The 24,051-nt window shown below is 41.3% G+C and overlaps 1 protein-coding gene across 1 annotated transcript in view; it reads left to right on the top strand.

The window, feature by feature from the left end:
* dgkh (diacylglycerol kinase, eta) overlaps positions 1 to 24,051 on the top strand; it is a 93,649-nt gene that overhangs the window by 34,919 nt on the left and 34,679 nt on the right. Inside the window, exons 5-9 of the mRNA XM_079253701.1 lie at positions 3,057 to 3,161; positions 5,545 to 5,677; positions 15,355 to 15,461; positions 16,447 to 16,572; positions 16,693 to 16,795. Of these exons, the coding sequence (XP_079109827.1) occupies positions 3,057 to 3,161; positions 5,545 to 5,677; positions 15,355 to 15,461; positions 16,447 to 16,572; positions 16,693 to 16,795 (574 nt within the window). The remainder of the gene's footprint in view (positions 1 to 3,056; positions 3,162 to 5,544; positions 5,678 to 15,354; positions 15,462 to 16,446; positions 16,573 to 16,692; positions 16,796 to 24,051) is intronic.

Here is a 24,051-nt window from a genome sequence, read left to right as displayed (position 1 = left end):
ATTGTCAGTGACAACTGGCTGCATTATTTTCCTATACATAGTTCGGCCAGTTAAACACTGCAATATCCCTCCGTTACGGAGCGTTACCATAGCAACACGTTAACCAGCTGGTTCAGATCAGCCGTCTTTTAACAGGTGAACGAGAGAAACGTGCTGCAGCCTGACAGCGGTTGTTTGGCATAAAACGTATAAAATAGTTCCTATATAAGCGGTAAAAGCGGATTAAATAACTCGGAACCGTCCATTAGACGGTTATAATGCACAACACGGAGTCTAGAACACCACGACACGCAGCGTTGTTTATAAATACTGGATAATCGTGTTAAATAATCCAGATCTCAGTTTCAGTCAAAATAATTGTGATTATAATTTTTGTCATAATCGAACAGACCTACTTCTCAGTGACCCAGAACTGGACCCTGAATCCACATATGGGGAAACTGCAACGTGTTTTGCTTTGAACACTAACAGAATATTTATCCCATCATTCAGTATTTGCTGTCTCCATGATTCTGAACTTATAATAAACTGCTCCTGTAACGCTCATGTGACGTGTACCAGACTGGATACCTGGAGAGTCCATATTAGCCCGGTCACGTCATCCCGTTTCATGTAACCCTGTTCATCTCCATATATTTCCACACCTGACTGTTCCTGATTCGCACTGAACAAGTAATAAACTCCATTCTCGTCTATGAGACCCTCCAGTTTTCAGATTGCTTTCTGTGGAACAGAATTCCACTGAAAATGACTCATTTACTCATTTCTGCAAACCAGCTTTCTCATCATGCAAGCGTAAACACCATACAGTGATCTCATCCTGGTAAAGCATAGCATCAGAGATAAATAAGTAACTGAACTTCCACGAAGATCAAACACAGTCATGTTCTCTAAATAAAATGATCTGGTTAGCAGCGTTTGTCTAGCAGCAACGTGGCTGTAAACCAGATGGTTAGCTAGCAACGGCAGCCTTCATGCAGAAAGGAGAGCAGATGTAGCTCACCAATGTGCACAAACACTCCTGCATGCAACACGCACGCTTGTGTACACAGTAGTGCGAGTACCTGTTTTCCAAACCTTGCAAGAGCCTCAGGTGCTGCTTTTTTAAAACCGGTCCGTGATCGCAGAGATGCCGTTTATTTAGATATTTTTTTCAGTTTCACTCAGCGTTCCTTTGGCTGATGATAAATGTGTGTGTGCGTATGCTTTTGTGTGTTTACGCCGCAGGATGCGTGGACTTCACTGTAACACATTTATCCAATTATTGCCAAAGTGGGTGTAATTCAAGAAAAGAATGGACCTCCACAGCGGCTCCACTGCACAGCTTCAAATTATGGAGAAGAATCAGTCTGAAATGGTGTGTTGGAAAATCAGGGAGCGCTCTGTGGGAGAAACAAAACAAACTGTGTGCGACACCAAAAAAAGGCTCATCGACTCGCAAACGGGTGCAAATTCTGCCAACTGCACTGTTACGAAGTGATGGACTTCCTTCTTACACAAATGTTCAGTCTTACAAGAGCTTAAAGCCTCGACATCCGGTGGCGCTGAACTCGTCGTCACGTTGCAGAAAGCAGCTGGAGAAGATGTGAGCTTTGTGACATGGTGCATCAACCTGCTGGAAGTTTCCATCAGAAGGAGGTCCTGTGCTGACAGATGCACCAAACCACCAGGGGTTCTGGGGTCTGTGATATCAGCAGTACCTGTGCTGTATAACACCAGCAGGCCAGCTCTAGTAGTCGCTTGGTATTGCCTGGTGGGCCAAATGTCATTACACTGCAGGCCAAAAGCGGCCCGTAGGCCAGAGTTTGACACCTATGATCCAGACCCAAAACTTCTGGAAACATCAAAATGGCATTCTGACCAATCACAGCAGTTTGTGAAATGCTAATAAGAACCTAATAAAGTGACGTTTGTTGAGTGTACGTTTGTTGGGGCAAAGGTCTTATCAAGCAGTGGTCTGAGACCAGTTAGTTCCTCTTTTGTGTGGAGGTGGAGGCGGATGCAGCGCACACACCCATCCTGATCTATTAAAGTCTGACACGAGGAGATAATGCAACAGTTCCTGCTCATTCCTGCTCAGTGGAGACTGTGGAGACTCATCTCGGTGCATTTTTAGTCCATGTGCTAACACTTAAACGTGAGAGAAAGACAGTTTGTGTTTTGTCTTTTTTACTGGTTTCCACCACAGCACCAAGTCTTAATGCGTTGAAGGTGGAGATATTTATGTTCTGTAGCCTTCTCAGAGATGGTTTTAAGCTAAATTCAGATCAATTTAAGTGTTTTCATGGTCTGCAATCCTTTTAGCTTATTTCAGGCTCCACATTCTGGCAGTATTTCAGCTTCTGACATTTATTTTGCCCTCTAATGACTTCCAGACAAAATGGATCCAGTTCTTTCCAGTAATGTCATGTACTCTTTCAGGCTCTCCTCCTAAATCACTCTAACTAGCCGTAGTGCAGAGAAGGTTTGTTTCATGTCAATCGACTTGTAATTAATCATAGAGGGTGAGAAACATCAGGATCACTGCGAGGGAAGGTTTATTTATTAGTGTGATGTTGCATCGTGTGTGTTTGCCTCTATTCTGTCTCTCACCGTGAGCAGAGATAACATGAGTTAGAAAGAAGAGATGTGGGAGCATAAATAAGTGATGGGGTGTTGAAAGGGTGCTGTATGTCTACAGGGACTGTCCTTTAAACACACCAACACACACACATACATGAGAAGGGGAGGCAAAAGGGGAGAGAAGCTCTTCTTCGCCTGTCAGCACATATCTGCCTCAAAGGAGGCAGAAAGAGAGGGGTTGGGGGAAAGGATGCTGAAGCGAAGGAAGCATCCAACTTAAAAAGGTGTGAGTGAGCTAGAGTTAATGAGAGGGTGGGAGACAAGAAGGGAGGAGGGGGCTTCTCATCCTTTCTCTGCTTTAAAGACCGACTTGATCGCTCTGGCTGCTCAGAGGCACTGCTTGCAGGAGGAGGGAAGCGCTGGAAACATCTCTCGCTTTTCAGCCCGGGCATCTGTGTTCACTTCCTCACCGCTTCCCTGCCTCTCCCCTCCAGGTGATCACACCGTTCCGTAGGCTCATCCTCTGCGCCGAGAACAGGAAAGAGATGGAGGACTGGATCAGTTCGCTCAAGTCCGTCCAGTCCAGAGAGCACTACGAGGTAAGCGCTTCCCAGACCTGCACGCTGACGGATGTGTGTGACTTTACTGTGAGTGTTTGCGTGTGTGCAGCGTGGACGGGAGAAGAAACAGAGGATAAGAGGAGGGAGTGTTTGGAGAAAGTGCTGCAGCAACAATAGATGTAAGATTAGGCGTATCCGCTTCCAGTGAAAATGACTTTCGTGTTGAGTGAACGCTGTGAAAGATCAGCTTGCGGTCAAAGCGAGAGCTTGTTGGAAGTTTCTGCATTGATTTGCAAATAAAGTGCAAAGAGCCGCATGTAGTCACAGGTGCACAACTATGTGGGCACAGAAAACACTCACAGTAATGATTAACCGCACTAAGCTGACTGCAACAGTCTAAGGCTTTCACTCTGTGTGCCTTCTGGGCTGCAGACATCCCTTTTAACGCTCGCCTTCATCATTCGGGACGTTTGTTAGAAACCAGAGCAACAGACACCAGCAGACCTCTGTGGGATTTATTTTCCACCTAAAGAATAAAAAATCAACCTCTCCCATGTGGAGCGTCCCGCTGTCACTGAAGATGTGAGCTCTGGGCTGAGTGTTGACAGCGACGGGTTGTGGCGAGCTCACAGGAGGAGAGGTGGGGGGGGGGGGGGGGGACCAAGAGGAGCGCAGGCGGAAAGCAGCGCTGAATTTTAATGTCTCTGATTTGAGAGGGAAATCTTATATAAGACCCCATCCCTCACCCCCTTTACTGCACTGCAGTGCAGCAGCAACCCCAGAGCTCGCACACCAGAGTACACACACATGCACGCGCGTAAACACACCCCGGCTAAGATCTCTACAAGACGGCGTTTCATTACTGGGAGACGCGCTGCGAGAACGCCGGTGACCCACTTTGTAAGCACCTGTTACTGTTCCACTTACGAAACACAAACTGTGTTGGGGTCTGCGTCGACTGCTGCAGACGCAACGCCCACGCCGGGTTGGTCTCCACTGCGTCCATACGCTCAGATGAAAGAACGTCCAAAACCACAGAGTTCAGTTGCATTAATAACGGGCTTATCGTATATGAGGTCGTTTCTCAGGTGTAGTGATGAAATCACCGCCACATCAGCGGCATCGTTATTAGATTGTTTTCATTTAAAAAAATAAAATAAAATAAGATGAGAAACAAAACAATTTCTTTAGTACTTTGGACTTTCTGTACCATCAGTGGAACATTTTTTCTGATAAAGTGAAAGTAAGACCAAAAATGTAGAAGACTTTGTTATTCTGATTTCTAAAACAAACACCTGGAGAATTCTGAATATGCAAATGAATCTGCAGCTTGCAGCGCTCGAGGGAATATGATCCCAGCAAGGGCAGCGGAGAGGAATTATAAAACTCCTTCATGGTGATAATTCTACTTCAAGCGTGGAAAAGATGTCGGTTGTTCCAAGTCGCCCGCGTCGGAAATCTGGATCAAGTACAAACCAAATGGGACGGTTTAAGAGGGAAACGTACAGGTGGACCAGTGAAGACGTAGAAACGTCAGGAGACAAAAGTCACGTCAACACACCTGAAACAGGAAAAAACAACAGTACGCCATTGCTAAGTTTGGCTTCTCTCGCTCGCATCAGTGACTGAACATCCCCCAACCATCCAGAAGACTCTCCTGGGCTCATGCTTGTTTCAGGAGAGACAGGAAAGAAGCATGGAGGCATGGAGCAGGCACATCGAGCGGTAGAAGCTGAAGGTGAAACGACCTTTCAAGCCGTAAAACGCCTCAGAAATGATGAGGAGATCCTGATTGTTCATCTGTGCACATTCCTGTGTTGGACAAAGGAAAACTCCTCCTCTAGCTAATCCTCACAGCGAGCGTTTCCCCCCCCCCAGGAAAGTTTTAAAACACAGATATTTTTCTGTTTTTTACACGGTTGACTTGCCATTAGTTGCGACACGCCCACCTGCTGACACGACACTTCATAATGACGTCATAGTGTAGATTAAATAAACGCCATCTCGCTGGATAGTTTTTATAAAAAACGATTGATTAGTGAAGCACTGTTTTTATTAAAAGCTTCCACGACAGCGACTCTCGAGTCTAATCTCGATTTACCCGATATTAAACCTGTTCTAATTGGAAATTCCCTTTCAGGTCCAGTTGAATGAACGTCTTCCAGCTGCGGCGATTCGATGTTTTTGTCAGGAGTTAAAAAAGAGAAAGCTTGTATGCAAGGAATGAATGAACTGAGTCTGGTATCAGTTTAGAAACCAAATTAGCCATAAATTGTATTATCATGTGAACCATTTAATCACAAAACCAGTTACAAAAATGAAGTGTGTTTTTTATATTTTTTATCATGAAGTAATATTGTGTTTGCTTTCCTGTGACTGTCATTCTGTTGCTGCCAACCTCTTTTAACCTCTTCTTTGCCAGACGGCACAGTTTAATGTGGAACATTTCTCAGGGATGCACAACTGGTACGCCTGCTCTCACGCACGGCCCACCTTCTGCAACGTCTGTAAAGATAGCTTGTCTGGGGTCACATCTCATGGCCTCTCCTGCGAAGGTGAGTAGCGCACGCACACACACACACACACACACACACACACACACACAGCTGGATTTTTTTTCTTTGATATCATGCATCTTCTTAATTTGCACTCCAGAAATGACGCAGTCCTTAAGTTGAGTCAGTACAAGTTCCGTTTAACCCAACTATTTGTATTTGTTTGCTTTGGGTTCATTTTTCCAGCTATTTTTGCGTTGCTGTCTGCATGTTGGACTGAAAGGATTGTTCACACCTTAACAGTGTTGCAGGGGTTTCAGTGCAGAATCTGTTCATTGTAATTAGGGATGCATCAATCCTCTTTTTGGGAGTTCTGATCCAATACCGATATTTGCCGATACCAAATCTGTTTATGTGAACATTATGGTGACTCTGGTTATTACTGCTGTTATAACTGTGTAAGATTTCATTAGGTTGTAATAAATGACCCATCCTTTCTGAAGTTACCTCACCAATACAACTATAATAACATTACAGATCGAACTATTTCAACAAGTTTTATTTTGATTTTGCACATTTTACCTGAAAACAACTAGAAATGTGTGGTTTTGAAACAAAGATCTCGCTTTTAGTGTAACAAAAAATGTCAAGGCGTTTATTTCTTTTAAAACATGTTCGAAGCATGTCATCAAACACATCTGCGCTGGCTTGACTAGTGTGGTATCGGGTATCGGTTGTGGTATCGGTACGCTTTCATTTATGCCAAATACGAGTACACACGCTTGGTATTGAGCCGATACTGAAATCGGTATCCATGCATCCTAAATTGCAATGTCTTCTTTATGTAGACAGGAAAGTGGGAATCAAGAACTGTGAATATAGGGGTCCCCGACTGATTTGATACCTGCCTGCAAGCACTTTAGTAAAACATAAATAAACCACCTTCAATAACAAGCATATAAAATGTTAGTTGTGTCACATAGATGGAGGCTGCATATGAGCAGTCACCAGCTTCAGCTTGTTTATCTGTAAACCACCCTGGAACATAGTCAGCTCTTTGTGGGCTGAAATATTTATTTAAAACATCTTTGCCAGCAGGTCAAAGCAGAATTTCCAGCCATGATGGTGCTAAAAAAAAACCATTATCTCCACCAGGGATCCTTTAGTTGTGGTCCTCGAGGCCTCGTGTCCTGCAGGCTTTCCACCTGATTCAGATCAATGTGCATTTAGTAGACATGCACAGAGCTTGTCTGAGTCTGAGTCAGCTGTGTTCCAGCAGCGACGCTTGGAAAACCTGGACTGGAAAGGTTTTCCAAACGTGAAAACCTGAAAACCTAAAAAATCTAAAATAAGGCAAAAAGCCAAAACAGCTAATTTCTGGATGAGCTTGAGTTATTGAACAAAACAACTGAGTCATAAACAGCAGGTTTTATCGTCCCTTAACATATATCATCCTGGAATTTATCAGCTCTTCTTCACTTGCACTGGCCATTTATGATTTCATTCAGATTGAGTGAAAAGTAAAGTAAAAATGGACGGAGGAGAGATTTTCCAGTATTTACAGTGAAGGGATCATTGTTAGTGTGCAGGTTTGAGCTACCTCAGTGCAGGCAGAATCCTCCCAACATGAAGTGTGAACAAAACAAGAGCTCATTAGCTCAAATGCTTCTTTTTTAATCCTTAATGTTTTTTGTTTGTTTTTTTTAAATTATTTTTTGCTTTCTCTCAGTCTCAAAGGCAAATGATTCACGTGGAATCAGGCCTTCAAGCTTGTGGGAGCTCGATGCAACTTGCTTAGATATTAATTGTTTTTCTGCACCCAGTGCAAAGTTTACGTTTTGAAGCCACGTAAAAAAAAAAAATACACCAGATTTAAAAAAAGAAACCATTTTTTGGCAAGTATTGTCTTCTTATGTAACTCCCTGTAGCCTCATGAATTTTGCAGCATCTCTTGCTCTTTTTTACATCTCATTAGCATGACTTCCTGTTTACGCATCACACACACTGCATTGTCGCAGCAGATCACGGGGAACTACAAAGCCAGACAACTGGCAAGCCTATAAGTACTGCGAGAAGGTTTATGTTGCATAACACTGACATGAAAAATGTCCATTTCACAAATATCTGTCCAAGTGCAGCAGATTGGATTTAGAAAAGCCAACGTGAGTCTTCAGAACGCTTCGGGTTATGGAGCAGGATGCCCATCAAACTCACGGTTTGACGTGCAGGAGGGAACAGAGCTTACGGGGAACTGGCATTAACACCATGCCAGCATACGAGCTCATGTCAGCCTGCATCCATATGCTTTTGTGTCATACTGTGTGTTAGATAAGCATTGACTCAGCCTACTTTTTTTTTCATCATTTCCAGCATTTCCATTTACAATTAACACGGAAAAAGCTGTTAAAGGATGGTGTAAATGGCGTCACATCTCACCTTATCTGAGAAAGAACTGCAAGGTTGGGTGTTAAGAAAATGGATTTGACAGGGGAGGAGGGGGAGGCTATTTTTTGTTAGCTTTTAGCTGGTGTTAAGTGGCAGTGACAGGCAGCAGACCATTATGTGCACCATCTGCATATCCACTCATGGTAATTTTTGCTCATGTTCACCTGTGTGTGTGTTCATGTGTATCTTTGGCCGTGCATGTGTGTAAGTATGAAGGCAATAAGAGCCTCTTCTCTTAGAGCTCGTTATCATTAGCAATGAGGTCGTCTTGCAGAAATGGAAAAAAAATAGAAACATGACTAAATTATTACAGCAACATCTAACACTGGGATCTGAGTGTGCTCATCTTACTTCTAATATGCACAAGCAGAAATTAAGAAATGCAGTTTAGATAAAAGACTGCTGCAGCTTTGTAATTTGTTTGGTTTGTTGATGGAAACAGCAATGGGCAAGCTGCTAGTGGGACAGGCGTGGTTGGGGAGCCATCCTTCTGCTGTGTTTTCCAGTCTTATGAGGATGCGGTCCACACCTAGATGTGTCGTTGCCTATTGGAAGCCTGGCATGTGCACTACATCGTTTCTGGTCCCATTTCCCCTGCACTAGGGGTGTCCAGCTCCGGTCCTCGAGGGCCACAATCCTGCAGGTTTTCCAAGTATCCCTTCTCCAACACACCTGACTCAAACTAATCATTTTGCAGAACTTCATTGGCTTTTGGATCCATTTAAAGGAATCCAGGTGTGTTGGAACCAAGTGGCAACCTCCGGTGGTTAAAAGGGAAGCCTATGCGGAATGGCATAAAACGGCAGTTCCCCCTTCATCCGCTAGGGGCTGCAAAACAGAGCAAATCGCCATAGACTCCCATGTTAAAAAGGCCAACTTCACAGCAGAAATAAACATGTTTACAGCCTGGTACAAAACATTTTAGGTTTAATAGGTCAGGTTTACCTTCATGACAACTGTGGGGGGAGTGAATTTTTTTTCTAACTTGCTCGTTTTAAAGTAATTTAATCTCGAAATTCAGCAAATTTAGGGGCGTGTCCTTTTGATTGACAAGTACCGATATCCCGCTTCAAGTCAGAAGAACGTAGAACAACCACGGTTTTTAGCCGGTTAACAACGTGACTTAGCTTTAGCCCGCTTACCTCCGTTAGCTGGTTAGCTCTCGTTATCGCCGGGTTAGCTCGGTTAGCTCTTAGCTACAGAAAGCTTGGAGTTCGCTCGATGTCAATCATCCACCATGACGCTCACAGCCCCCCTCTCAGCTCCACCTCTTTGCCCATATTTGTATTTTCCGGGCGAGACAATGCGCATGACGCTGCCAACATGGCGACGGTAGGAACCGCCCACCGAGCTTCAATTAAGCTCTTCAGAAACCTACGGGTGACGTCACGGAGGCTCCGCCCATCTTTTTATATACAGTCTATGGTTGGAACAATACATGGAAAACCTGCAGGACAGCAGGCCTCGAGGACCCACTTTGGGCACCCCTGCCCTGCATGGAGAGAGCTTTTACTCCGCTGTTGTGCAAATGTCATCTTTTTTAAATACACAAAGGAAAAGTGTTTGTGTCTTGTGTTGAAAGGTTGTGGTGTAATCAGAGCCTTAGCTATACCGTTCAGCGTTTCTGAACTAAGGTGATAACAGATTGGAGCTTGTCCGGGATCATAAAGCCTATGAAGTATATGGTTGGTTATGACTTGTAATCATGTTACAGGTTGCGTTTGAAGGCCCAGAGTTGTTTGAGATGTTTTTTGGTTTTTTTTGCTCATCTAGGCAAGGCAAGTTTATTTATACAGCACAATTCAGCAACAGGGGGCTTCAAAGTGCTTTAAAGAAACAATAAAACATCAGAAAATAAGAAGCATAATTTAAAATTAAAACAAGAAAGCAAGAAAACAGAAATATCATTTAAAAAACTGTTAAAATGATTATCAATTCCAACTTTAAATAATTATGCAGACTTGAACTTAAAGTAAACTTGAAATATAGAAACTAGTGAAATGCAGCTGAGAACTACATCTACGACTCTGACTACACCACCACAAACGTTTGGTCACACTTACACAGGCCCTGTGACTTCGACTTAAATGTTAAAACCAGGCTTTCTTGCTGCAATGAAGCTGGAATGCTGTTCAAACTAATTCCCAAATCACTTGGGGTTAATGTGTCTGATTTTAAAGACCAGAATTGAATTGAATTTCTAGTTGGGTATTAGCTAGGGGAACCATAGTATTGTTATGGATTTAGCTGGTCCGGTCATGATGTTTATTGGTTTTCTGACCTGTTAAACTCTTTCCACCAAGTCCAGTAGTGTGAATACAGTGTACTTTCCAAATATGTGTCTGACTTGGTGACTGTAGTGGAACCTTTACATGATTGTGACAGAGGAACATTTCTTTTGTTGCACACGAGTGAAACTGGAAACAATAAGTGCTGAACTGATTACTGAAGGATAAATGCAAGGAGGAAAGCTGAAGAGAATGGAGAAAATTATAAGGCAGGAAAGTGTTTGTTTAACTTCAAGAGCAGCCAACCCAAACGGCTTCACAGCAATCACTGTGGCTTGAATTTCCCTTCGATTTCCTGCAAAGGACAGTCACTGGGGATTGATTTGTGCTACCTAGCCACACACAAACACAAACACACACACACACACACAGACAAGCACATATCCCTGTCTGCCTATATTACAACACACAGAGACACTCATGGTCTCAGACACAGTGTTTTCTTCCAGTCTGGTTTGTGAACTCTCAGAGTTTAGTCTGGCCATTAACAGCGCATCATGTCCTCTGAGCACTCTTAATGCTCCGCTAATGCTTTCTAACAGCATTTAGTCGTAAACTAGATTGAAACATTGATTGTTGTTCTCCGGATATGACCATGGCTTGTAGTATCTGTGTAGACTAGCTAATGAGAAGCTTGCGTGAATGTTTTTTAGCCATGTGAGTACGGGTGGGGTTGCTGAGAGGAAAGTTCCCCAGAGTGCAGACATTATTCATGAGAGCACTAAGTGCCTCATCTCTGCTGGAGGAGAAGGGGAGAGCCATCTCCGTCTGTCGGTGTAGCTCACCTCATTCTTGCATTTTCATGCAGAGCAGCTATAGAAAAGGATTTAAAGCAACTAACTCAGGTTTCTCATCTCTGGTTAGCATGATCACTTGTTATTTCATCCATTTCAGAGAAAACATTTGGTGAAAAGGTTAAAAATGCAATCGTATTATTGCATAAAAACACGTAAAAACAGCTAAGAATAGTTAGCTTGGCTCAATGCAAAGGTGAAAATAAGCTACCAGTACAACTATGGATGAGAATATACTATTTTTTTTAACCCCATATCTAAAAACACAGTCAGCTTTACAGGAACCAAATGTGTTTACGTAACTGTAGTCCGCTGTGTGCACTCCTTTAGCTGCTTCCTGTGTTTGATATCTCATGTTTTATTGTAAACTGTCAAATGATTGCCCGACTTTATCATAGTTTAAGTATATTTAACTGAATACGGTTTTAATGATGAGTTTTTTACTTTGAAAGTCTAACCAGGGACAGAGGTTGAACATTAGCCCTGGCTAGAAACCTGCATGGCATTTACTTTGCATGATTCTATGAAGTGACCTTTCATGCTTTTGTCCCCGTTAAACTCAGAAATATAAACAGAATGGAAAGGTTAGTTTCCCAGTAAGGCCAGGAGAAACTCCTCTATGCATTCGCCTTCAGGAGACTGGATTACTGGAACAGTCTCTTAACAAGAAAGAGCATTAAACATGTGCAGATGCTGCTGCAAGAGCTTTAACCAGGACTGAACACATCACACCAGTTTTAAAATCTTTACACTGGTTTCCAGTCAGTCACAGGGTGGTGTATCTAATTCCAATTCGAACTTTATTTATAGAGCGCTTTAAAACAACACAGTTGACCAAAGCGCTATACACAATCCCAAGCTCAACAACATACGTAATATAATAGAACTAAAATAAAATAAAAACAATAAAAATATTAGTCACTTTAACACACAATATATCAAAAGAAAAAAGAAACATTAAAAAGGAGTCAGCAGCTCAAGCAGTGTTAAAAGCCAGTGAAAAAAAGTGACTCTTAAGAGCAGATTTAAAAGCAGAAAGAGACCCCGTCTGGAGCGGTCCCCCCTGGATTTCAGCTTGGTTTTTGGGACAACCAGTAGGAAGCGATCTGCCGACCTCAGAGAGCGAGAAGGGGTGTAAGTCTGAAGCAGGTCAAACAGATACTGTGGGACGAGGCCATGTTGACATTTAAAAACAAATAAAAGAATTGATCCATGCGGACCGAGACATTCCCGCTGCCCTTTGGTCAAACCAGTCAAACCATTAGAATAATATCTCCCCATTCCCACCAGAGGGGGTGCTGCACTAGTATTTAGCAGAAGAGAGGACCAGACCGGCGTGAAGAAGAAAACTCTGTTTCCTCCACCTGCCAGTTAAACATGGAGACCAAACTATGGCTGTTTTGGGTTTTTATTGTGTCTTATGCAAGTATCCTGCAGAAATCCACTGCAACAATGGACGCAGTATGAACACCAGACGAGGCAGAGGACCCTTAACACCATCGCTGTGGATTTACCCACAATGCAATGCTACGCCACATGCAGGAAGGGACTTTTTCTGTAGTCTGCTTGAAACGGGTCGAGACCTCCGTTTGTAGACGGACTGAGCCCACTTCTTTGATCCGAATCAGAATTTGTTTGTTGGATCAACATTTCCCCAAATGAAACGACTTTGTCAGCAAACCAATTCGGATTCTAATCAAAAAGTCTGATGTGAATGTGCCCAAACGTTGACACTTTAGCATTCAGGCTACAAACATTTCTTTCCTCATGAAATTCTATGCATGAAATCTGCAGAAAACTTTCATCTAATATTGCTCCTAATTATTTTCATTTTATTTATGATTCTGTAGTGATTGTTGTTACAATTGTCTTTTATCCTTCTTTGCTTTTAATGTGAGATGTAAAGCACTTTGAAAAGTTTTGTCCATTAAACTGGCTATAAAGAAAAAGATAAAGAAAATTAGGTACCTTGTTTTAAAAAAAAAAGTTGTTTTGTTAAGAACAATATGATGTTGTGAAAACCGGACAACAACATGAATATGCTTGAGGAGGTCAGTTCTGCTTTGGATAAAAAGGACATTTCAATAGGTATGTTTATTGATCTAAAGCAAGCTGTTGATACTACAGACCAGTGTTTTTCAACCTTTTTTAAGCTAAGGCACACTTCTTTTACTAAAAAGTCACAAGACATACCACAAACCAAAATTTTGTTTTTTGTTAATAATATTAATATAAAGTCCATCTTGTCAAAGTGGCCTTCAATAGAAACAAGATACACACAAGAAAAAGGAATTTTATTATCTTTCACCTGGGCTCTGGATGAACAGAGCTGCTTTTTAGACCATTCGGGTGAAATTGGATCATTTCTCAGGGCACACCTGACGATCGGCACAGTGGTGGAAAAACACTGAGCAAAGAAACTGTTGTAAATGTATTGTTCCAAAGAAACAAAGATGCTCGTCTTTTTGGGTGTTCAACTGTGGAATAAACTCAGAAATTAGTTTTTAAAAATTATAATTCTTTTTTCTATTTAAAAAGATAATTTATCAGTTGTTTTAGAGAAATGTAAGTTCATAAATTGTATATCTCACACATTGTGTATGTAATGGACTTGTCTTGTTGGTATTTGTTAGGGCTGTAACGATGTGATTTTGTCCTGATTTGATTTGATTTTTGGGTGCGATTTAAATTGGGATTCTCGTGATTCCTTAATATTACTGATTTCTGGAGATTAAAAACCAAAAAAGAAAAAAGGCAAAACTTTTTTTGCTCATCATTTTTCTTGATTTTAATGACGAAAAAAACCAACACAAAAAGCCAGACCATCATTCTGCTGCTATAATGCCCAAAAAGACAAGTAAAAAGATTTTAAAAAATAAATTAATAACAAAAATTTTATAATGAATTATTTTTATTGGAGGAAAAAATAAATTTTTTAACAAAAAAAATTATTTTAAAATTGTGAAGCAAAAAATCCTGATATTCAATTTTCAATGCGATTTTCCCACCCCTAGTATTTGTATAATTTAAGGTAACTCTACTTGTAAGCACACGTTTTATAAGCATACAAGCTTCTCTTCTGCCTGGTTTGTCTTGGTTCTTTCGTTGTTTCTTGTGTATGGACAAACTGATTGTCTCTGACTGAAACTAAATAAACTCAAAACCATGATTATAAGTTTGTCTTGCCTAAAATAAACTTGTAAATGAATATTGGGAGCTCTGTATTGTACATTAGAAGGTTACATGCAAATGTCCATTTATGCTCCCCTACGTCTGTTTATAAGTTGTGTGTTTCAAACGGTGTCGCACGCCGCCATTGTGTCTTTTGTGGAGCCACATAAGTTCATCCCCTCCGCGTTGCTGGTGGTAATAACTGCTGAAAAGTGTTTGTGATCACATGTACTGCAGATAAATCCAGCTGAATCTTCTCTCATTCACATGTTTTACTGTTTTTGAAACATTTGAAAAAACGTTTGAAAAGTTTGAAAAGAACGCTGATTTTACAAGATAAAACCACCGTTTGGACCCGCTGGAGTTTAGATCTGTGCTGTTATTTCTGCTGAGATCACGTATCCAGAGATCTAGCAGCGACACCACACGCTTCTGATCTTTTCTGCTTTTATCACGGTCTTAAATTTTGGTTCTCACCAAGCAAATAAAACTCTGTGCATCACTTCTGAGGTCATGTGACCAGTCACATGACCTCCTGGGTGGACGTAGGAACTATACGCGGAAGACGCTGCAGAACCATGTGCATGTATGTTTAATTCCGACCCTTTTTGCACAGTTGTGTCGACCGCTTGCGATACATTTTTAATTTGAAGGTGGTTTCATCAGCTCTGGTGATGTGGAGCAAACTAGTGTGTTGTCCGTCAGATCGCATGTGCAAAACACACGCCGCTTCCACCCACTGACATCTGATTAAAGCCTGTTCCATGAGAGCACCATACTTTTCTGGGTGTGTCTGTGTCTGAGTCAGGCATCAGTGTCCAGTGTTTTCCATCCTGAAAAGAGCTTTAATAGCAGCTCAACCTTTCTGACTTTTCTGGATTGTTCTGAATCTTACTTTGTTGTTATGTGTTGACAAACTGGACAGGCACTGGAAGACATGGCTCCTGTCTACTGTTTGGCATGTTTAAGTGTTTTTTTTCCAGCTGGTGTTAGAGCTGGAAAACATGCTCAGACTCACATGCATCTTTGTGTTTTTCAGTGTGCAAATTCAAAGCCCACAAACGCTGTGCGGTCAGAGCCACTAACAACTGTAAATGGACCACCCTGGCCTCCATAGGGAAGGACATTATTGAGGATGAGGATGGGGTGAGTTTGATGGAATATGATATTTTCTTAAAATGAAATCATGTTTTTGAGCTCATTAAATACATATTTTATGACTTTCTAACAGGAAAATCAGCAAATCTTCATTAAAAATGACAATGAGACGGTTGCAGCTGTGTCTCTAGCATTTCCCTTCACCACAAACTGAAGAATACAGCTTGGAGTTTGGTCATTTCCAGTTTGCCATATATGTCATGTCTTCCTGAGAATTAAGAAAAAAATACTGTCTGAATGTTCAACTTTAACATCCAGCTGCAGCTGGTAAAAACGCGACATAACGGACTGTAAAACTAAAGCAGAGACGTTCACTCTTTGTGACAGCAATGAGTTTAGGAAGGAAACATCCGACAAAGACAGACACTTTTCTGCAGACCATGTGGAGCCATTTCTGCGACATACGTAGCAGAAGCTGGAAAACATTCAGCCTGTATTGTTGCTGCTGTTTTCACATCTGGACCAAGACTTGCAGGACCAGCATGCAAATCAAATGAAACTTTAATTACCTCCCTTCTCATGCAGGATTGCCGCACACATGATAATAACAAGGTAGTCACATCAGGCTGTGGTCCGATTTAACTAATTAATGTAAATAAAAGTAACAATCAATACATCTCACCTAATTTACTCCATCTGGGACCTGTTAAAGGATTAATCATCGTGATCTGAGGAGATAAACGGGGATTTCTTCGTAGCTTTGCTGTGTAAGCATTTTGCATATCGATTGGTGTTGAATGAAACAGGATATGAACCAGTTTGTAATGCTGTTGATGTGTTTTCCATTAAAAACACCGGAGCTTATCTGGTGTGAGGGGCTAAAGAACGACAACCAGGCGTTAGCCAGACTTTTCCAGGACAGCTGTCACGTCGGTCTATTAAAAAAACTGAAACTATAAATAAAACTAGACAGCTGCAAAGTGTCTTAACCATTTTGTCTAATTATGTGTGTGTGTGTGTGTTAAACTAACAGATTGCCATGCCTCACCAGTGGTTGGAAGGCAACCTTCCTGTCAGTGCCAAATGTGCTGTGTGTGATAAGACATGTGGCAGCGTACTGAGGCTGCAGGACTGGCGCTGCCTCTGGTGCAAAGCTATGGTGAGACATCTGCCACTGACGCAGGAATGTAAAGCTGGTTGACTTACTCCTGACAGGCACACCAGCTCGCTTGCTTTTAGAACACTCTTAACTCATGAGTCCTGCATTTGTTTCTTCCAGGTGCACACAGCATGCATGGACCTATACCCTCGCAAGTGTCCTCTTGGTCAATGCAAAGTCTCCATCATTCCCCCGACGGCGCTCAACAGCATCGACTCAGATGGTAGGCAGCGCACACACGCATGAGAACCCGTGCAGCCTGGCTGAATCACTGCACGGGTCAGAGGTTGGTGCCAGCCTGCACCTGTGAGCAATCATTAAATTTCAGAAGCAAACACATGAGATTTCACCCCATTTGGTCAGCTGATGTCTTCTCTCTGAGCTCCGACTCTCTGCTGTCACATGGACGGGAGGAGGAGCGGAGGATGTGATTCGGTCACGGCATCAGCGTCCGTTCAGGCACACGTTATTAGTTTCCTTTCTGGGAACCGGTGACATCATTACATCTGTTTTTTACGCGCTTCCCGCGTGTCATGTGAGGTGTTATCCCGATCTGCTTTCCAGGACGATACTTCTTTCTTTTTACTCATGAGGTGTTTGAAAATAGTCCTGTCTGACAGCTGAACACACACCTTTCTTAAAATAGATTCAGTGACAAGAGCGTGCCATAAAATCATGCATGTCATCTGCAGTCATGTGAAAAAGGAAGTACAAAATGTTTCATCTGTTTGGTCATCTAAGAGGAAGTTAATTTAAAAACAGCACACGACGTGCTACTGCATATCTTTATATATTTATTACAAACCAAAATGCACAAGCAGTGTGTGTGAAAACCGGATTATTCCCATCAGAATTAAGAGTTTAGTTGCAGCCTGGTGCTGCTGATTGGATGCGTTTTAGTATCAGTGATCAGTTGTAAAATAGCAATGTTGGAGGAAAGACATCAGCCATGATCCTGGAGAAGCAACTGTTGCTGTCCCGGTCCCAGGAGTGGTGGTCCCAGCAAGTCCAGCCCAGGATCAGAGCGTGCAACGCTTAGAGAAACTGTCAGAAATCCAACGGCCACATCTCAGACTCTGCAGGATGTTAGCATGTTAAACGTTAAAGTTCATGAAAGTCCAGTCAGACAAAGACTGAACTGGTCTGGTTTGTTAGGAAGGGCTGCATGAGAAAGGTTTGTAAATCGGCATCTGAACCAACCACCTGACTTCTGGAACAGTGTCCTTTGGACAGATGTTTAGTCAGAATGCATGAAAAACCAAACAAGCCTCATATCAAGTCTCAGCACGGTGGTGGAGGGTTGATGATCTGGGCTTTGCTCTGCAGCTACATGAACACCTTGCAGTCATGGAGTGGACATGAGCTCCTCTGGATGCCAGACTGTTCTGGAGTCAGATATGAACTAAATCGACTCATGCGACTGGACAACAGCCTGGACGTCAACTAAATACTTCAGCTTGTCTGATCGGCTTTAAACCTTTTCACGATCTGATCAGCAGGACAAACTTTCCACCTATGCTCTAACTCTGACTGTGTGTTGTTTCTGCACATGTTCGGCACAGTGTGCACGAAGTGGCGAAAAGAGCCGGACTGCATTTCTTAGAAACTGAAACAGATGAGGATTGCTGAGCAAAAAGGAAGTTATCTGAAGAAAAACTCCCAAATGCGAACATGCTGCACATCTCCAAACCACTACGACTGTATTAAACCCTTAAACACTGAGTTCAGTGTTTTGAAAATATCATTTTTCTAGCTTTATGTTGATTATGTTTCATAATCTTTAGCATATATGCATTTCTGATGTTTGCTTTGTAGGTCTGAAGACGTCATGCTGAAACTAAGAACTTAAGCTTCGTACATAGTTTCTGCCTATTTACCTTTACGGACGTAGATAAGGCGTAGAGGCGCCGAGATGTGTGCTTCCAGACATCCAGACACCATGGAGCCATGAGGAGATTATAATTTAGTCTGTAGTTTGACATAGCTTTTAGACTAACAGCAGATCATTGTTGTTTAGAATAACATAGATTTGTTATCTAGGTTTATTAAGTGAGAGGTAGTTTAGTCTAGGACTCTTTGGAGAGACTAAAAGTAAGATTAAAAAATCTTAAATTGAGTACACATATGCTTATTATTTTAAAAGGTAAGATAATTCTTAGTTTTTATGCCATTTTTACTTATTTTGGGAAGTCTTGACAAGCCAAATTTTCTTCTTCTGTTGGCAGATAATTTATCTTATTTTAAGAAACATCTACCTCATTTTTGGATATTTTTTTCTTGTTTTTTAAGGCTGAATTTTTACAGTGTAGTTCAGAGGTTTGACTGAGCGAAGTGAATAATACACCAGCATCCATGTAAACAAGTCAACGGGACGTCAGCCAGATAGAAGTTAACAACCCCAAACACAGCAGCAGATCTATAACCCAGTCAGTCTTTATTTATAAAGTACCTTTTATACAATAAAAATAGCACAAAGTGTTTTCATTAAAAGCAAAAGAAGAATAAAAAACAATATTACTCATCAAATCCCCCTAAATCAAGACCCCGTATTCTATTCTATTCTATTCTATTCTATTCTATTCTATTCTATTCTACAGTCATTTATCAGACGCTTTTATCCAAAGCAACTTACATATGAGAGTGAGAACAACACAAGCAGGAAATAAAACGGTAGAGGACATCGTAGGAAGGTGGTGGACTGTCCAGTTGGACGCATGAAATGCTACAGGCTTTTTTGGGTTTTTTTTTTTTTGTTTGTTTTTGTTTTTTATTTACTCCCTTCCCACCCCATCATATCACCTATGTTCTAATACAAAGAATTAATACCATAAAGTTTGTTGCAAAGAACTGGGCGCAGTTCTCCAACTTTCCAACAAATATAGCTATACTAAGTGTAGTAGTGCTCCTTGAAGAGCTGAGTCTTCAGCTTGCTGAAGTCGACAGGGCCTCTGCAGGGACTCTGCAGAGCGGACCATAAAACCCACATATACACAAGATAGCAAACACACAAAATTATGTCTCAAGAGGTGCCGTCCCAACCTCATCACATGTATCTGGAAGCAAAAAAAAAAAGAAGAAAAAGGATAAAAACAATTAACAATACATTATTCAAAAGCTTTCCTAACAAAAGGTACGTTTTGAGCTGCTTCTTAAAGATAAGAACAGTCCCAGCCTTCGTCAGGAAGGCTGTTCCGCTGTTCCACAGGCGAGGACCACGAACACCTAAAGATGCTTCTCCACACGTCCCGGTCCTCGCCTGCAGGATAAACAGGAAACCAGCCCAGACGACCTGAGAGCCCTGGGAGGGTCATTAGCTAAAAGCAAGCCTGATAAACAGCTCGGGATACAGCAGATCTTCAGCAGAATGACTTAAAAAGAAAAGTTAACCCAGAAGAACCCAGCTTGACATTTATGATACATGCAGTTTCTGAGACATTTTGCATCACTTTATGGCACAAACTCAAAACCCTGTTAGACACACTCTTAGTTTTATCTTCTGCCCCTAAATGGAACCAGAAAGCAGAAGATTTTGACATATCACATAGTAATAAATGGTAAATATCCAGACTTTTTATTTTACTTTTTATTTTTAAGGGACAAATAAAGATCCTTTTGTCACAAGTTGGGTTTTTATTGGCTGTGACGACACGCTTTTGTCCTGATTTGATTCTGATTTTTTGGGTGCCGGTTTGATAAAACATGCGATTCTCACAATTCTTCAATATTGCTGATTTTTGTAGATTAAAAACAAACAAAAAAAAAAAACGACAAAACTTTTTCTCGTCATTTTTCTTGATTTTAATTCGGACAAAACAACCCAGTAGCCAGATCATCATTCTGCTGCTGTAACGCAGAAGACGAGTAAAAAGATCAATAAAAACAATAAAAATAAAAATAAAATTAAAAATTGTATAATGGATTATTTTTATTTATTTGAGAAAAAAAAAATCCAGAAAAAAATTGATTTTAAAATTGTGAAGCAAAAGAAAATCCCGATTTTCAATTTTTTATTAGATTTTTCCACCGCTAGTTTTTCTGGGTTCAGAAGCTGACATGATCCTGTCAGAGTCCAGACCCTGTTGTGGTAGAGCGGTGCAGAAACATCACACACTCCTTCAGCACTTTATCTCCGCGGTTTGTTTCGTTTTATTTGTGCGTCTTCATCTGATGCCGTTTTTTACTTTTTGTCTTGTTACATAAAAAGCTGCACTTTCTGTTTCACATCATTATACTTCTCAGAAGAAGAAGAGCTCTGCAAGCGGCTGCAATGAACCCTCACGCTCCATACGTGTGGGCCTGGAATTCTTTATCGATACACCGCTCTGTTTATGTGTGTGTGTGTGTGTGTGTGTGTGTGTGTGTTAGGAGGTGACTGTTTACCAGAGCTCACTTTAAGCCTATTGTAGATGGAGATCAGCACCTGTAAGGCAGACTCAGATAAGCATGTGTGATTGGATTACTGTTGCTAAAGCCAGTTGCTGCATGACACACACACACACACATGTGGCGCTCAGTAAGTCTGAGGAAAGCTGGCATCTGCTAATTGGTAGCTGGATGAAAGCGAGGCAGAAGAAGGGAGGATAGGGCATCCAGATGAAAGGAGGAAGACAAGATAAGAGCGGAAGGAGGACAGAGGTTCCACCAGAAAGCTGATATGTGCTTCATCGCCTTTCCTCACATGCTCAGGATCCCCTCTGCCTGCGAGCAGGAAGAGAAGCGGGGGCGTTTGGTTGTAATTGGCTGGGAGGGGGGACACGAGCTGTGGCACGTGCTGGAGCGTCGTGACTCCCATCCTCCTCTTCCTCTCTCCTCCTCCTCCTCACTCTGCCTCCATCCAAGCCTGACTGACAGCGCCGTGGAAACGGAGGCAGAAGGGAGGAAAATGGAAGAGTGTAGCAGGAGAAGCAGAGAGACGAGGTGCAGCGGGATGCAAGAAAGGAGAGGAGATGGATGTGTCGCACAGTCGTAGGTCGGCGGTTAGAACACACACAAAGCTGTCAGCACGGCGGTGTACGAGATTACGCTGTAAGCACAGAAACTATGTGTTGCTTTACCTCCTGCAGATTAGTGTATAAGGCTCGGCACGTGTTTGTAGCATGTGCTATCGCTGAGTTTTGGGCCAAAAGGGACATAAAGAGGTGTCCTGTTCAGTTCAGGGTTTCTTTTGATGCTGAAATTACTGGTGTCTGGCTGAGGGACTGCAGAGGCAGCTGTCCGAGGTCAGGTCGTTGCTGTCGTTACGTCCAGAAGACGGAGTAGCACCTAAAGAAGCGAGGAACCCAACCTCAGAAGACACAGACCTCTCAGACAATCACCGAACGTCAGGGAGAGCCAACGTAACAAACAACACGCCTCTAACTACAAAGCAAAAGGACAACTTACTGATCCACCCAACTAAACCAGTACAAAGCTAAAAAAAAACCAGTACAAACCCACTTCTGACCTACAGTTGTGCTCATATTTATTCATTAAAGAAGGAAAATAAGATCATTTATTACATATTCCATCAGTCATAAAGTAATATTTAGTTGAAGAATCCTTTAATGTTTCCGCTCCAGTCAGGTGTTTTCTGTTCCTCTCAGTCAGACTTCTGCACCTGTTGACAGGTATTTTGTCCCACTGTTCAACAGAAAAGTCTCTCATTTGTCCAGGACCCATTTGTTTGTTTGTTTTCTTTCTTCAACTCAATTAAATTTAAAAAAAAAACAGTGTCTTATATTACTAAATGATATTTTTGCAAATTTTTAGTTATTGTTCCTTTTTTTAAGTCTCCAGTTATTTGAGTGACTGTTGTAAATTCAGCTTTTCTTTAATGAAAGCGGATGAAGACATATGAGCACAGCTGTACCCTACCGTAACATAAACATGAGAAAAGTTCTTCATTTGACAAAACAAAACAGCAGCTTTCCTCTACAAGGCTAAGCCAGAAAAAAAACTGATGTTACCAAACAAACAGACAACCCATCAATAAACTGAAGCTTCCACACAACATCATGGTGTGAACGGCACCCGGAGGTGCAGATCCTTAGGTCCTTTACAGGCCGCTCCCACACCTGATTGGCTGGAAGAGGCGCAGTAATGAACACCTGGACAATGAGTAACACGAGCTTTTATCTGCTCCAAACAGCCAACATCGTTCTGGTGTTGGCTGCAGAATACACACTTTCACTGATCCAGAACCGTGTTGCCACAATGTTTACTAGTATCATGCCAAGTAAACATATTCCAGTCTTTGTGGATCTACTTTGGTCGCCTGTGAGATTTAGGCTCAATTTTCACATTTTGTTTCTTGATTTTAACGCTTTAAGCGTCCAGCTGTGCCATCTTTTTACCCCTAATGATCTGTTTCATTTATTATTTTATCTGGAAAGAACTTTGTGAGCAGTTTTAAAAGTGTGATTTTGCAACTTGTATTGTTATTATTATCATTATCATCATCATCCTTATCATTATTATTATCATAATTATTATTATTGTTATTATTATTGTTGTTGTTATCATTATTTTTATATGATTATTATTATCATTATTATGATTGTTATTATTATTGTTGTTGTTATCATTATTATTATATTTAGATTATCATCATTATTATTATTATTATTATTATTATTATTAATATTATAAGTAGCAGTAGTATTACCTGCTAAATAATTTCCCTGTTGGGATTGATAAAGAATTTTTATTTTCTTTTATTTCTTTTTCTTTCAAAGTTTTTCCAGCCTCTTGCTGCAGGTTATTACTTTGACAATCTTAAATGATCATTTTCAGTCAGTCCAATTTATCTATTTATTTAAATAATCATCAGTTTTGAAGAAGTAGCTGAATTTGTCTCTCTGGAATTATTACTTCTACCTACTCCTTTTCAAGTATGTCTGGTTTTGTTCCTTTTTTTCTTAATTATTTTTTGTTTATGGATGTTTCTTTATTGGATATGTATAGAAATAAACTTAATCACACACACACACACACACACACACACACACACACACACACACATTGCAGTAGGGAGAAGTTCTACCTTCAACTAAATGGATTTAATCTTAAATCAGTGTCACAGAGGTGGTGGGGATGTGAACCCAAATGCAGGAGTCGGGAAGCCAGGATGCAGAAATCAGCCGTAATTTAATCCCATTAACAAACGCGAGGACAAAACTAACCAAATGATCCAGCAACTCAAGAGAAAAACTGAGGGGTATAAATACACAGAACACAACGAGACACAGGTGAAACTAATCAGAAAATCAAACCAGGTGAGACTAATGAACAGGAACCTAGACACCAGAGAACTAAACAAGGAAAACTACAAACCAAAACAGGAAACCAGAACTAAGGAGAAACATAAAATATCATATGAGAGAAATATGTACGACACATGACTTATCAGACGGAGCTGCAGATACAATTATATACTGCAAGGACAACAAAACAGCAGATTGTGAACATATTTTATAACAAAAGATCAGGATGCGGAGCGAT

This window comes from Telmatherina bonti, assembly GCF_933228915.1.
Source record: "Telmatherina bonti genome assembly, chromosome: 15".
NCBI lineage: Eukaryota > Metazoa > Chordata > Actinopteri > Atheriniformes > Telmatherinidae > Telmatherina > Telmatherina bonti.
This window is presented reverse-complemented; position numbering and strand designations above follow the sequence as displayed.